Source organism: Macaca nemestrina, chromosome 11, assembly GCF_043159975.1.
Source record: "Macaca nemestrina isolate mMacNem1 chromosome 11, mMacNem.hap1, whole genome shotgun sequence".
NCBI lineage: Eukaryota > Metazoa > Chordata > Mammalia > Primates > Cercopithecidae > Macaca > Macaca nemestrina.
This window is the reverse complement of record NC_092135.1, coordinates 140,399,848-140,415,082: the sequence shown is the minus strand read 5'-3', so window position 1 is coordinate 140,415,082 and position 15,235 is coordinate 140,399,848. Positions and strand designations below refer to the sequence as shown.

The 15,235-nt window shown below is 48.9% G+C and overlaps 1 protein-coding gene across 6 annotated transcripts in view; it reads left to right on the top strand.

Annotated features, from left to right (window-relative positions):
* The window catches only part of LOC105473739 (contactin-associated protein-like 4), a 207,606-nt gene that overhangs the window by 124,220 nt on the left and 68,151 nt on the right, over positions 1-15,235 (top strand). For all 6 annotated transcript variants that reach the window (XM_024790372.2, XM_024790371.2, XM_024790373.2 and 3 more), the window contains 3 exons: positions 2,513-2,662; positions 6,601-6,781; positions 14,165-14,271. In XM_024790372.2, coding sequence (XP_024646140.2) covers positions 2,513-2,662; positions 6,601-6,781; positions 14,165-14,271 — 438 coding nt within the window. The remainder of the gene's footprint in view (positions 1-2,512; positions 2,663-6,600; positions 6,782-14,164; positions 14,272-15,235) is intronic.

Sequence of the window (15,235 nt, the reverse complement as noted above, 5' to 3'; positions counted from 1 at the left end):
CAGAACCCATTCATCTGATAAATCAAAGTTTGGACACTTTAACCAGAATTTTTCCTACCAATTCCCACCTTTTAGTTTTCTTTTTTTAAAAAATTATTGTTTATTGCTAGATTTAGCAAAGCAAGCAAATGTTATATTTGAAGCATATCTGATTAAACCATAGATGATTTGACAGTTTTCTCACAATATACACATTTTTTTTTCTTTTTTTGAGACAGAGTCTCACTGTGTTGCCCAGGCTGGAGTGCAGTGGTGTGAACTTAGCTCACTGCAACCTCCACCTCCTGGGTTCAAGCAATTCTCCTGCCTCAGTTTCCCAAGTATCTGGGACTACAGGCACCTGCCACAATGCCCAGCTAATTTTTTATTTTTAGTAGACGCGGGGTTTCACCCTGTTGACCAGCAGGATGGCCTCGATCTCCTGATCTCGTGATCTGCCTGCCTTGGCCTCCCAAAGTGCTGTGATTACAGGCGTGAGCCACCGCGCCTACCAAAAAATTTTTAACCTATGGCTCACACAATCAGCATTTGATAATTCGGGTGTTATTTTAAGCACAGCTATAGGAACTCAATATAGTGGCTTTTTAACTAGAATAATATACTTATGAATTATTACAATAAATACAATTTTCTATTAAATAAGGGTTTTTTTCTTAGTTATTAGAGATTTAAATTGGTAATCTGTTATGTATTAAGATTGTTACATGGAATTATAGTTAAATTGTGTTGAGCATGGAGCTGGGTTGAGTTGTAATTTGCACAAAGTTTTGAATTAGAAGGTAAAGTTTTCAACATAATTTCCAACTTTGCAAATTTTTATGTTAAACTGTTTAAAAATATTATTTCAACCAATTAGGGGTCAAATATAATTATGCATGCCATGAAATGCTTTTCAATCTTTACTCCCCGTGTGAATATCAAACTGAAAGTCATTTGAAAGGCGATGGGATCCTAAGGAATAACCCACAATTGAAGAGCGATTCACGATTGAGATTGTACTGAATGAATAAATGCCTAACCGGATGTCTTTTCTGGTTGCTCTGCCTCTGCCTTCAGGGCTCCCAACACTGCCAGTCCCGGGCAGCGGCTGCCCTCAGGTATGTGTGTGTTGGACAGAGCTTTTTCTCTTTTTTAATAATATTTTAAAACAACAGCCAACATTTTAAAATCAAGATACTCAGCAATGAAACCCAGATGTCTGGCCTCGTCTGACAGACTGGGAATCTGGTGACCCTAAGGAGTCCCAGCTTCCCGTGGAGCTGCGCCCTCCTCCACCGACCCAGCCCACCCAGCCGTGCACCCTCGCTGCAGCCCCTGCCGTGTCAGCATAGGACAGGGAGGGTGGAAAACACAAGAAAGCCCATCTTGCCCAGAACCAGCAACGCCAGAGCCAGGTCCCCCAGGTCGGGCACTGAGGACCCCCAGCCCCGAGCCTCCTCAGCCTCCTCCACCTCCCTGACCCCTGGTGCAGCCCCACCTTCCAGGGACCCCACGCCTCCCTGTAGCCGTGCTCCTGGCTGAGGTTCAGTATTAGCAGCCTCCCAGTGGAGCTGTGCGCTGACATGAGCGATCTGGAGGCATCAGTCCCTTTCTGTCCAGGCGAGGGATCTGTGGCCGTTTCAGATGCGTGAGGAGAGACGGGCCTGGTCTCTGTGCTTAGACGTGCCACACGGACTGACCTTCTGCCTTACAGAGCGCAGCGGCGTGGTGGTTCAGCTACTACAGTAGCTACTACAGAGATTCGGGGTCCTTACCTGAAGTTTGTGAAATAGGAGAAAAATCACATAAGGCTTTTTAAAATGTATGCTGAAGTTGAGGAGAGTTTGATATTTCTATGTGCCTCCCCAAAAGTCAAATTGCATGAGTGGGAGCAGGAAGGTGTCCTGGGCCAGGTGAGGGGGATGTCGGACGTTAGGGATGGTGCAGAAATGTGCCCTGGGGGGGAAGAGGATGGGCTGATCTCCCCCTACTCAAAGTGAGGGGCATGTCAGACATTAGGGATGGGGCAGAATGTGCCCTGGCGGGGAAGAGGACGGGCTGAGCTCCCCCCACTCTCCATGCAGAATGTGCCCTGTGGGGGAAGAGGACGGGCTGAGCTCCCTCCACTCTCCTTGTTCGGATTTCTGTGCTTGTTGCAGTCACTGCTTTGTATCACTTTTTAAAAATACTTACACTGGGCATGGTGGCTCATGCCTGTGGTCTCAGCACTTTGGGAGGCTGAAGCAGGCAAATCACTTGAGGTCAGGATTTTGAGACCAGTCTGGTCAACATGGTGAAACGCCATATCTACTAAAAATACAAAAATTAATAAGGCGTGGTGGTGGGCGCCTGTAATCCCAGCTACTCGGGAGGCTGAGGCAGGTGAAATCGCTTGAACCCAGGAGGTGGAGGATGCAGTGAGCTGAGATCATGAGACTCTGTTTCTAAATTAATTAATTAATTAAATAAGCAAACTAACTAATTACAAGGTTTGTGGTTTATGGCTGTGTCTTACCTGGTTTGGTTTCCACAGGTGTTGGATTAAATGACGGGCAATGGCATTCTGTCTCAGTGACATCCACGTGGGGCCACCTGAGCGTGATGGTGGACGATGATGTGGCCTCCACCGTCCACACCACGGTACCTGTGGGGGTCCACCCGGGCGATGCCTACCACTTTGGAGGTGAGTGAAGGGGCTGAGAATGCACAGGCTCCTTGTGTTCCTCTTCCCCACCTTGCATGTGGTGGCTGGGATTATTTTTATTACTGTTGCTGTATCATGTGTGGCTAATTCTCCAGCAGTTCAGCAAATATAAAGAACTTCACTTTTTTCCCAAGCAGCTCTACTGAGTGTAATTTACATTTAACAGCTGAGAGCCCCTCACCACCAGGATCTCGTTTGCCAGGTCGTATTTTCAGGGCTTGCCGCCCGAGTCTTTTCATACTGCATACGCTACATTCTGAGACCCTCCTGGTGTCCTTCCCGTTGCCTCTTCTGCGGCACAGCCCTGACCGAGAGTTCCAGCACTGCTCTCGAGTCAGGACGGCGGTCAGTAACGCTGCGGCGGGAGGCATGTGTGGCCGGCCCTGAGTGTGACTGCCACACGTCGGTGGTCCGCGCTGGCCTCCAGCTACTCAGTCGGGCTCCTTAGGCCGCAGGTGGTCCAGGTAGGAACACAGCAGTGCCACCCTGTCACGCGCACATGGGGCCGTCACTGGCTTACTGGTCACCTCTCCTTCCTTTCCTCGTGAAGTGAGCTTCAGGCAGCTCCACTGCATTCTGGGGCAACTTTCCATGTTTATTCCATCAGACCCTGAGCAGAGGATGCAGATGGCAAATCCCCGTAAACCCTGGTGGGTGCCAGAGCCATCGGCTTCATGCTGTGCTGGCGTTGGGCAGGTGGCACCTGGTCTGTGGGCTGCCCTCTGAGCTCTCTTGAGTGTCCCGGGTCAGAATTCCCGGTGCAGACACCAGGTCACAGGTCGGCTCACCCCCTCGGAGCTGCAGAACCTGCGGCCTCCAGGATTAGGCTTTCCCCAGGAATCGTCACATCTCGGTGCTTCCGCACGGGGCTCCAGGCCGGACGCCTCTGCCGCGCATCTCGGTGCTGGGGGCTCTCGTGTCTGCGGAGAGCAGGTGGAGCCGACCCCTTCTTGGCTCTCCTTGCTCCCTCTTGGTGGAGCCGTCAGCCAGCTGCACACGCGTTTCTCCGTGAAGCCACACAGCCATTCCCTGTGACCGCCATCGCCACTTTTGTTCAAAGTTTCAGAACTGAGTTTGTTCGGAAAGAGTGAGAGAATATGTTTTAAGGAAAAGGGAGATGCTCAGCGCCGTTACTGTTATGGAATCTGAAGGTTACTCCAGGTTTGTACGGCATGACTGTCCTTCCAGCCCCGGTCGGTAAAAGCAGATGGAGCACCCCACATCCAAAACCCCAAAATTCAAAATGCTGCAAAACTCAAAACGTTTTGAGTGCCAACATCATGCTCAAAAGAAATGCTCATGGGAGCATTTTTTTTTTAGATGGAGCCTCACTCTGTCGCCCAGGCTGGAGTGCAGTGGCACAATCTCGGCTCACTGCAACCTCCACCTTCCAGGTTCAAGTGATTCTCCTGCCTCAGTGTCTGAATAGCTGGGATTACAGGGACCCGCCACCATGCCTGGCTGATTTTTGTATTTTTAGAAGTGACAGGTTACGCCATGTTGGCCAGGCTGGTTTCGAACTCCTGGCCTCAAGCGATCCACCCACCTTGGCCTCCCAAAGTGCTGGGATTACAGGCGTGAGCCACCGCACCCGGCCAGCATGGGGGCAATTTGCATCTTGGATTTTCAGGTTTGAGGTGCTCATCTGGTAAGTGTAATGCAAATACTCCAAAATCTGAAAATATCCCAAATCTGAAGCATTTTGGGCCCCAGGCATTTTTGATAAGGGAAAAGGTAAAATAGACCCCGTCCGTAGAGAGAAGCCAAATCTATTATGCCCGAGCTTCGGTGGACGCCGAACCACTTGAACTTCGGGTTTCACCCCTAAAGTGAGAAAATGACCAAGGGAGGCTTCAGCGTCTGCCCAGGTTCCTGTGACCTCATTTTTAATTTCAAATCTCAAATTTCCATGAGGCTGATATAAAGCATAGTAATGTGCTTTACAATGACTGGAGAGAGGCGAGGCATGCATGAGCTCATCTGTCATACGAATGTAAATTATTGGGAGAGAAAGTGTTGAATAGTTATGACTATTATTCAAACATAGAGGAAAACTTAGTATGTAATTTTTCATGGAAAACCAGTATGACTGGGGCAAGAATTAAGATGCAGCGTGATTCTTACTCCCTTATCCTCAGTTCTTAGACATTTACAACTGACAATTAGCAGAGGGCCACAAGGGAGTTCTTAAAAAAAAAACCCTTACATTTGGTGGGTGAACTCCATGCTTCCCAAAATGACTTATTTCAGTTAAGCAGAGAGCATCTAATGACCATAAACCTATGTTTTACATAGGAATATGGTATAGTACTTTCTCATGTTTAAATAAGTGGAAGCTTTTCTAAATTTAAAACAATTATCAAGTACTTTTTATCTGTAATTAGGGGGAAAATCATGCTCTGGTGCTAGAGGTTAATGAGTCATTATTTTGTGAGGTAGAAGAGCTAAGGTCTGAAAACCAGATTCTCTCAAGAATGTTTGGCATTGGATTAGGGTTCTCTAGAGGAACGGAACAGAACTAGCGAAAGGGGGTTTATGAAGCATGAACTCACACGATCACAAGGTCCCACAATAGGCCATGTGCAGGCTGCGGAGCAAGGAGAGCCAGTCCTAGTGCCAAGGCTGAAGAACCTGGAGTCCGATGTTCGAGGGCAGGAAGAGTCCAGCACGGGAGAAAGATGTGGGCGGGGAGGTTAGGCCGTATCTCTTTCATGTTTTCCTGCCTGCTTTATATTTGCTGGCAGCTGATTAGGTGGTGCCCACAAGCTTAAGGGTGGATCTGCCTTCCCCAGCCACTGACTTGAATGTGGGTCTCCTTCGGCAGCACCCTCACAGACGCACCCATCAGTACTTCACATCCTTCAGTCCAACCAAGGGGACACTCAGTAGTAACCGTCACAGGCATGAAACCACATGAATGCTGAAATGCATGGGACCGGGCCTCTCTGCATGTGGTGTTGATTAGGAAACCCCCTGACCGACTTGGGGTGTCGTGCTCCCCGCGCGGGGACCCCAGCGGCCGCCATGCTGAGCCACTCACCCTGGCCTGTGGCTGCAGGCTCCCCTCTGGCAGCGGCTCCTTCTCCTTGGCAGGGCTGGGGGCAGGGAGGGAGGGGGTAGGACAGACCTCAGGAAGCTGGACGCAGGGGTCCCAGGCGGCCGGGCAGAGGTGAGGCTCGGGAGCTGCTTCCTGGGGTCCAGGGCTGTGGTTGGGAAAACGATGCTGGCCTAACTCGGAGAATCAAATGCACGCTTCCTTCTTTCACCACACATTTGGATGAGGTATCTGCTATTGCATGACTGTTACTTTTTAATGGTATTAAGATGTCATGTTGAAATTTAATTTTTGATTATATGTTTGACCAACTCACCCAAAACAAAAATGGTTGTTATAAAAACACATGTAAGTTTTTCTTTTTCTGCTGAAGCAAGTCTTTGGGACACCTGAGCTGACGGGCGAGGCTGCCGTGGTGTGTGGTCGGCACACCAGCCTCAGTGGGGGTGCCCAGTCACCTTCTGGCCTGATATTCTCCAGACTCTAACATTTTAGCTGTTTGTATGTACAATAATAAGACCTGTTATTTCATTTCTAATTGTAAATCCATGTGCATTTAGGTTTTTCCCTTAAGATCTGTCATGGTAAAAAAGAGTTAAATTTCTAGTATACTTTAAGAAAGGGCATTGAGTTCAGGGTGAATTTTAAATTCTCAGGGTTTCTCATCTTCTTACATTCTTGCCTCCAGGGTTATTTTATGCTCTGCTGACCTTTCATCCTCCCTCTTCCCAATGAGCAGGCAGCCCCGCCCACAGATGGAAGGCAGCCTGGCGTCAGGGGGAGTGCAACCGGCCGCCCACACCCCAACACTGTGTCCACCCATTACCCTCTTCCTCTTGCCTCCTGTGCCTCTGAAACTCAGGGTGCCCCGCTCACGGCTCTGGCTCTGACTGCAGCCGATCGCTGGGACCACTGGGCGGATTCCAGGGGTGTCTGCGGCTCATCTCCATCGACGGCCAGGAGGTGGATCTGATCTCGGTGCAGCAGGGCGCCGTGGGGAACTTCAGCGACCTTCTGATTGACACCTGCGGCATCCTGGACAGGTGAGGGCAGCGAAGGGCTCAGAGTGTGAGGGCAACCCACCTGGAAGGGCTCGGAGTGGACGTCCACAGGGGAAACGGTGTCTCCCCCACCTGGAAGGGCTCGGAGTGGACGTCCACAAAGGAAACGATTTTTCTTCCCAGCCCGCATCACAGGAAGTGAGAGGGCTGTTTCCCGTGAAAAGTCAGGAAGACAGTGTTGACAATTGCACACAGTAGCTTGTTTCAGGTGACGGTGCTGGGTGGAAGGCGCCGCAGGCATCCATGGGTCCTTGAAGAGGAGCCTCTGGAGGGAAAAACACGGGGAAGTGTTGGGAAAGCTGAAGTGTGGCAGAGACAATCAGGCTCTGAACCGGAATTACGTGGGCAGACAGAACAGCTGGGCCCATGCCCTTCCTGTTGTAAGTGGTAATATGTTTTTGAATAAACATTGCAGTTTGAAAACACTCCTTTTTCACCTGGGCAAGGAATTCGGTCAGAAAAAGCATTCAAATACTTTTAAATCTCTCTTCAGGTGTATCGAATCTCCTAGTCCTCGTTTAAAAAATCATTGGAACCCAGTGCTGTGTTTCACCAAACGTATTACCATTTACAAATCATCTTTGACAATAAAGAAAACAATTCCCACCACTTAAATGGCTTCCCGCCACTTTTTAAACTCAGAGCCAGTTCCCCATATGTACACATTACACTGATTTTAAGTGGAAAATTCTCTGATAAAAATTTGTATAAGAAGACTTTAGCCAGTAAACCTGAACTTCGAGTTTTTGATTAAGTGGTGTTTGGGTGTAAAAACTGTGGCCTCACATGTCAGTCATGGCCCCGCAGTTCCGGGGCACAGACCTGCTGAGGACGAGGCTTCCCCATCTTGCTCCCTGGCGGTGGGAGAGCCTCGCAGTGAACAGGCCTGGCAGGGCCAGGGGACCTCCCTGTGTCTTGACCCGCAGGCAGTGCTGGGAGCCTGGGCTTTGCTGTGCCCACCGACGTTCAGCTCACGGGAAGCTCTTTTAGTAACTTGGCAATTCACCCACCCACCTCTGTGTGAAAATATCCTAACACGATGACAGTTCTTCATACAGAATCTGTTTAATCCAGTTTGATGTGAGACTCATTTAAGTAAAGTAGATTTTAAACACCGCATGGACAAATTTGTCATTATAGTACCACACATAAAATACTCGAATATTTGTGAACTTTAAACAAAGATCATGGATGTGAATTTAGTTTCTAAAATCCAACTTCAGGTTGAGATTTAAGGAAGTAATACAAAGCAGAAGTAGCATTTTGCATGACAGATACAGTTATGTATAGTAGTAACCCTGGACCGGGTTCTGTCTCGATAGGTTTTGTCTTTAACATTTAAAAGCATGTCTTATCCTTGTGTGCTCTGGGAGATAATGAAGGAAGCCCACACATTAGCCACACAGCCCTGCAGTTGTGCGTGAGGACACCGTCTGTTTCTCCATTTCCACATTGATGAACATTTTGATTGTTTCCAATTTTTCTTTTCTTTTTTTTTTTTTTTTCCTTCTTCGAGATGGAGTTTTGCTCTTGTTGCCCAGGCTAGGGTGCAAGGGCGTGATCTCAGCTCACCACAACCTCCGCCTCCCAGGTTCAAGCAATTTTCCTACCTCAGCCTCCCAAGTAGCTGGGATTACGGGCACACGCCACCACACCTGGATAATTTTGTATTTTTAGTAGAGTTGGGGTTTCTCCATGGTGGTCAGGCTGGTCTCGAACTCCCGACCTCAGGTGATCTGCCCGCTTCGGCCTTATTGCACACAAAGCAGCTGTGAGTATTCCAGGACAAGCGTCTCTGTAGAAATGGCTCCATTGACCTTGGGTAAACATTGGTAAGGAAATAGCTGAAAACTATGGAGAGGCTGCTGAATGTTTTTTGAGAAGCTGCTACACTTTTCTAAAGTGACTGTGACTCTCACGTTCCCACCAGCAGTGTGTGAGAATTCCAGTTTTCCTGCATGCTTGCCAGCACGTGGTCCGGTCCATCTTCAATTTCTGCCACTCAGCAGGTGTGCAGCGGTCTGTCGCCCTGGCTTCCACCTGTGTGTACCTGGTGACGAATGGCGCGAATGGCCTTCTCATGGGCTCACCTGCCATCTGAGCACGTGCTCTAGAGAAATGTCTACTCAAACCTTGCGCACATTTGTTTGAATTGGATCCCTTGTTTTCTTTTTTTTTTTTTTTTTTTTTTTTTTGAGACGGAGTCTTGCTCTGTCGCCCGGGCTGGAGTGCAGTGGCCGGATCTCAGCTCACTGCAAGCTCCGCCTCCTGGGTTTACGCCGTTCTCCTGCCTCAGCCTCCCGAATAGCTGGGACTACAGGCGCCCGCCACCTCGCCCGGCTAGTTTTTTGTATTTTTTTTAGTAGAGACGGGGTTTCACCGTGTTAGCCAGGATGGTCTCGATCTCCTGACCTCGTGATCCGCCCGCCTCGGCCTCCCAGAGTGCTGGGATTACAGGCTTGAGCCACCGCGCCCGGCCGGATCCCTTGTTTTCTTAGTGAGTTTTGAGAGTCCTTTGTGATATTCTGGATAGAAGTTCTTTACATGCTTTGCAAATGTTTTCTTCCAGTCTTCCTTTTGTTCTTTTATTCTCTTAACAAAGTATCTTTTGAAGAGCACAAGTTCTTAATTTTGATGAAGTCCAAGTTATTTTTTTCTTTTATGGATTATTCTTAAGACATCTTTGACTAACGTGAGATCACAAAGATTTTCTGCTATGTCTAATTCTAGAGATTTGTGGTTTAGATTTCATTTAGGTCTGTGATTAATTTTGGATTATTTTATAAATGGAGCAAGCTATGCAGAGTTTTGTTTGTTTCGTTTTGTTCTGCTTTGCATGCAAATATCCAGTGCCACTGGATGAAAAGCCTGTCCTCTCCCCATTTCACTGCCTGTGTACCTTCGTGAAATCCATTTGTCCATAAACACATCTGGGTCCATAGCTGGGCTCTGCATTTAGCTCCTTTATTTTTCCAACTTTATGCCAATACCACATTTTAGGAATTATGATTTCTGAACGATAATATTTAAAATCAGGTTGTTTTACTCTGTTTTTTCAAAATCACTTTGGTTAATTTAGGCCTTTCCACTTTTACATGAAGTTTAGAAGTAGCTTGTAAATTCCTTTAGATGATTCTTCTGAGAGTCTGCTTAGGATTTTGTTGAATCTGCAGATAATTTAAGGAGATTACAGCACTTCCAGCGCAGCTGAAGAACCACAGACCTGTCTTCTCACTCCTCCCTGGCCTGCGTGCATCATTGCTGTTTTATTTCGCTTACATTGTCAGTCCTCACACGTTTTTACTTTTGGTTAAACAGTCAAGTCTCTTATAAAACATTTTACATAACACACACTCGCACACACGTCAGTCCCCCAGCTGCCCCCGGGTGCTTTGTGTAGATGAGTATGACCATCTGGTGTCCGTTTCCATCCATCTCCAGAACTTCTTCTAACATTCACTTTTCAGGGCTGTTGAGAATTAATTCATTCAGCATTTTTGTGCCTGGTGACATCTTTCCTACACCTTTGGTTTTGAAATATATTCTCACCGGGCATAAAGTCCTAAGAGGGTTTCCCTCCTCATTTTAATGGCAGCCGCCCACAGGTAATCTTCCGTTAGCCTTGCCTGAGTTCCACTGGACAAAATGTGCCATTTTCTATAGATGCATGTAAGATCTCTGTCTTTCTAACTGATTTTAAGCAATCTGATTATGAGGTACCTTAGGGTAGCTTTATTTATATATTGTGCTTGTGGGACATTAGGATTCTTGGATCTGTGTGTTTCTAATTTTTTCAAATTTGGGGCATTTTCTGTCATTATTTATTCTATTTTTTCTTCTCCCCTCTTTCCCATCTTTAGGAACTTAATGACATGTAGAACTGACCACCCGGAGTTGTCCTACAGCCCACAAATGCTTTGTTTTTGCTTTTAAAGTTATCTTTCCTGTCTCCTTCAGATGATTTCTTTTTATTTTTCTGTGTTCACTCATCTTTATGGCAATATCTAATCTTAAAGCCACTCAGTGTTGTTTTCATGTTAGACTTGTAATATCATCTCTAGTTGGTGCTTTTTAATAACTTCCATGTCTCTACTTAATTTCCGAACATATGAGAACAAATTCCCCGTCTATGAGAGCAGCATCTACATTTGGGGTTGGTTTGGTTGATTGGTTTTCCTTTGCCCGCCTGCACACACTCGATGCAGGGCCACGCTCTGGGGTTCGCCTTACTTGGTGCCGTGTGACGTGCGTCCTGTGAGTGTTCAGGGACACGCTCTGGGGTTCGCCTTACTTGGTGCTGTGTGACGTGCGTCCTGTGAGTGTTCAGGGACACGCTCTGGGGTTCGCCTTACTTGGTGCTGTGTGACATGACATGCATTTTGTCAGTGTTCTTAAGCTTTGTTACCAGACACAGCCATTCCTCTTCTGTTTCGATTGTGAGATCTGTGAGTCTGAGCAGCACTTGGTCTCAGGGTTGCTCTTCTCCAGGGCTGAGGCCAGATGCTCTGAGTCCATGCTCTGTGTGGCTGGGCTGCCCTCCTTCCTGTGAAAGCCGGTGCCCTGCCTGGTGCCAGCCAGGCTACTGCTCCTGCTGATCCTGGCGGTCCTTTCCCTGGCCCCAGGTGGCTTCTCCTCTGCACTCGGTGACCAGCACTGAATATTCTCGGGGTCCCTCTGGATCTGTGGAGCTCTCCCTGGCTGTCAGAGCTGCCCTCCCTGCCTTCCTTAACTCGGGGTCTCCAGGCTCCCCGAGGACCTCACTGCCTTCCTTCCTCACAGTCTGAAGACTCCAGAGGGGCCTGGGATGAGCAGAGGGCATGCCTGCCAGGTGCCCATCTCGTAGGAATGACGGCCTCCCTGCCTGATGACCAGTGTCTGGAAAACAAGTGACCACCCCATGTGCATGGCCACTGTGTGTGCTTGTGTCAAGTGGGAGGTAAACCCTGTCCCTGTCACCTCTCCTTGCCCGTCACTGGTGGCTCCATTCCGTGTGTCTACCTGTTTACCTCTGTCTACGTCTGACTGAGCTGAGCACCATTTACCTCTGTCTACGTCTGGCTGAGCTGACCGCCTCTGCGCCCTCTGGCACACATTCGCAATTCAAGTATTTGAAAACCTTGATTTCTGAACACTTTCTTCTTCAGATTAAAGTCCCCGTAAGTATTCATTTCTCTGTGTTAGGAGAGTTGCAGGCCCCAGGTGCCTCTGCCCAGTGACGATGCATCGGTCCGGCCCCTCGTTGCCCCTCAGAACTGGGGAAAACCCCCACAACTGTTCCTGCCAGGACAGGACTTGATGGGAACACAACCTCCTGTGAAACGGCACCAGCACTTCACTAATTCAGAAAGGGAAGGCCCCGCTCTGTGTGTGCAGAATCCATGTTTTAAGTCATAACAAACTCATCAATCACTACAGTCCAGATCTTGCACACTGAGGGAGGAGTCTCCACACACACACACAAACACAGGCAGAACACGCAGTGTGACAGACGCTGACACATCACATACGCACACTCACGCCCACCAGCACTGGCTGCGCATCCTTCCTTCCCGTTTCCAGAAACAATGGGTGCAGTCTGAAACCACCTTCCCAGCCGCGGGCCCAGGGGCTCAGGTGGGAGGAAAGAAAGTGCTGCCAGGCTGGGGGCTGGGAAGATGCTGCTGCCCCTTCCCCATCCCTGGACTCCGGAGGGGAGGCGTGAGCAGGCAGAGAAGGACACCCACTGGCTTCCGGGAATCCCTGCTCCGGTTCTTGTAATGGAAATGAAGACAGAGATGGGAGGGAATTGGTGCACGTCAGGCTCTTTCATACAACCTCACCTTCGGAGGGGTGGCTTGTTTATCTGGAGAAGTTCACACAAGATGAAAATCATGATGGGGACGTCTCAGGCAGCGCTTTAGAGGCTAGAAGGACTTGGGGTGGAGACATGGGGGGCGTTGGGTGAGGTGGAGGCCACAGGGCAGCGATTTATCCAGGTCCAGGCGCACCAGGGGGACCGTCTTGAGCTAAGTCTTCCTCCTTTTATTTTACAACAGTGCAGTCTCATTCCAACCCTAAAATACAAACGAGGGATTGAGCCAGTGGATTGGGAAACGCAGATGAGTGAGGAAACAGCCCATTTGCTGGCAGACAGAGACTCAGGCTTCGGTTTTTACACAAGGAACTTAGCTCCTCACAGGCTCAAATCTCTTTTACATCTAGAAAAACACACAGTTCGTCATTTGTGTATCCGATCAATCAGTAGTGTTAGTGTTTTTGCTATCGATTTTAATTGTTCATCAATTCTCTTTATCACCCTTGGTTTCTATTAAATTCAAATATATAACATTTTAAGTCCATGATGATAACTATGTTAATAGATTTCTTTGAACTATCAAAATTGCTAATATAAATTTGTCAACACAGAAATACTCATGGCGTACTAATGAATCATTGATAGGTTGCAAAATTGCCATGTACGTTTATATTGTATATATTTAAATATAAGCATCAACACATGTATAACTATAGTGGTTATTTTATATGCTAGGATTTCAAATGACTTTTACCTTCTTTTTTGTACTTTTCTGGGTTATTTGAATAATAACAATAAAACATTTACTTTTTTGTATTCAAGAAAATTAGTTTTACCATAATCTACTAAAATTACAAAAGTCCTGTAAGTGAAATTTCAAGTGTCCCAATCTTAACGTTAATGAGGCCTATGGCAAAATACCCATCCATGCTTAGATGGCCGTTGGGTTTTCCGTTTCCAGATTTATTCAATTTTCTTGGGAAAACAAAATGCACATAAAACTCTGGTGGTAGCTGGCTTTTATTCTAAATTCTAAATGGAAAAAGAATCATAACAATGGCATCCAGGCCTGCAATGAAGGATCCGTGGGTCCCGGGCCAGCGCCATGTGTAGACGGAAGTGTACCTGACTGTCCCTTCGGCCCCTGTCCTCCCTCCCTTCCCTCCTCTCCTCTCAGTCTCTCCCCTCCCCTTCCAGTCTTCCTTCTAGGAATTAATGTCACAGAACATTTCAATATGATAAAATACCACTGTTATTTTCTATAAGAAATTGTCATTCCTGGCCACATGTAAGGTCAATGTTGTGTTATTGTGACATAAAAAACAGAGAGTTGTCCAACACCAAGGGAAGAATTGCAAGTCCCGCTGCCTCAAAGCCAAACACAGGGCAGTCGGTTGAGCCTGACAGGTTTATTAGCTTGAGGTTTAGAGTTGGGAGCAAAGTTCTTAAGGACATCCCTCAACATCCCCGGCCATTTGAACTCTGTGCCCACACCTGGACTCGCCCTGCCACAAGACCCACGTTTCACAGTGACCAAGTGTGAACACCGACCATCTCTGTCCTTCTTTCAGGTGTTTACCCAACTACTGCGAGCACGAGGGCACCTGCTCCCAGACCTGGACGGCCTTCCACTGTGACTGCAGCAGCACTGGGTACACGGGCGCCACGTGCCATCGCTGTAAGCGGCTTCTCTCCCCGGGGTCCACACCTGTCACCTCCATAAGCAGCTTCCCTCCACGGGTCCACACAGTAGCTTCAGCGCAGGGGAGGGAGGGGAGGCGATGGTGGGGGCCCCGTTGCACCGTTGCACCTGCCCTCACCCTGCACACTTACCAGAGGGCCCTGCACGGGGAGCCCCTGGGACCAGCTCCCCTCACTTGATGCTGGAGGTCAGACCTGGGAACCCAAGCCTCGCTGCCTGGCCGGGGCGGAGGTGCTGGCACAAGGACCATCCTCTCTTCACAGTCATCCTCCGTCATGCCCAGTAGCATCACCCACAGAGCAGGTGCCCCCATCAATATGCTTTGGGGCATCCATTTTTCTTAATGGTTATCAGCAACTGTGATTCCAAGCACTCTGAGAAAACCACCAGAAGATAAGAGAGTGGTTCTTAACTGTGACCCACAAGCGAACTCACACTGAGCCGACTTCACTGTGGCTCTTCCAAGGAGAGCAAAGAGAGGTGAAGGGGAAGCCAATCCCCAGTGGCTGGCGGGGAGGCAGCTCCGGGAGGTGAGGCGGGGAGGTGGGTCTCGGAGTTGAGGCGGGGCGGCGGCTCTAGGAAGCAAGGCGAGGAGGACACTCGCAGAGGCGAGGCAGGGAGGCGGTGCTCGGAGGTGAGGCGGGGAGGACACTCCCGGAAGTGAGGCGGGGATGCGGCTCTCAGAGGCAAGGCCGGGAGGCAGCTCTGGGAAGTGAGGTGGGGAGGGTAGGTCTCGGAGTTGAGGCGGGGAGGCGGCTCTCGGAGGTGAGAGGCGGCTCTGGGAGGTGAGGCGGGGAGGGTAGGTCTCGGAGTTAAGGCGGGGAGGCCGTGCTCGGAAGTGAGGCGGGGAGGCTGCTCTGGGAGGTGAGGCAGGGAGGACGCTCCCGGAAGTGAGGCGGGGAGTCGGCTCTCAAAGGTGAGGCGGGGAGGCCACTCTCGA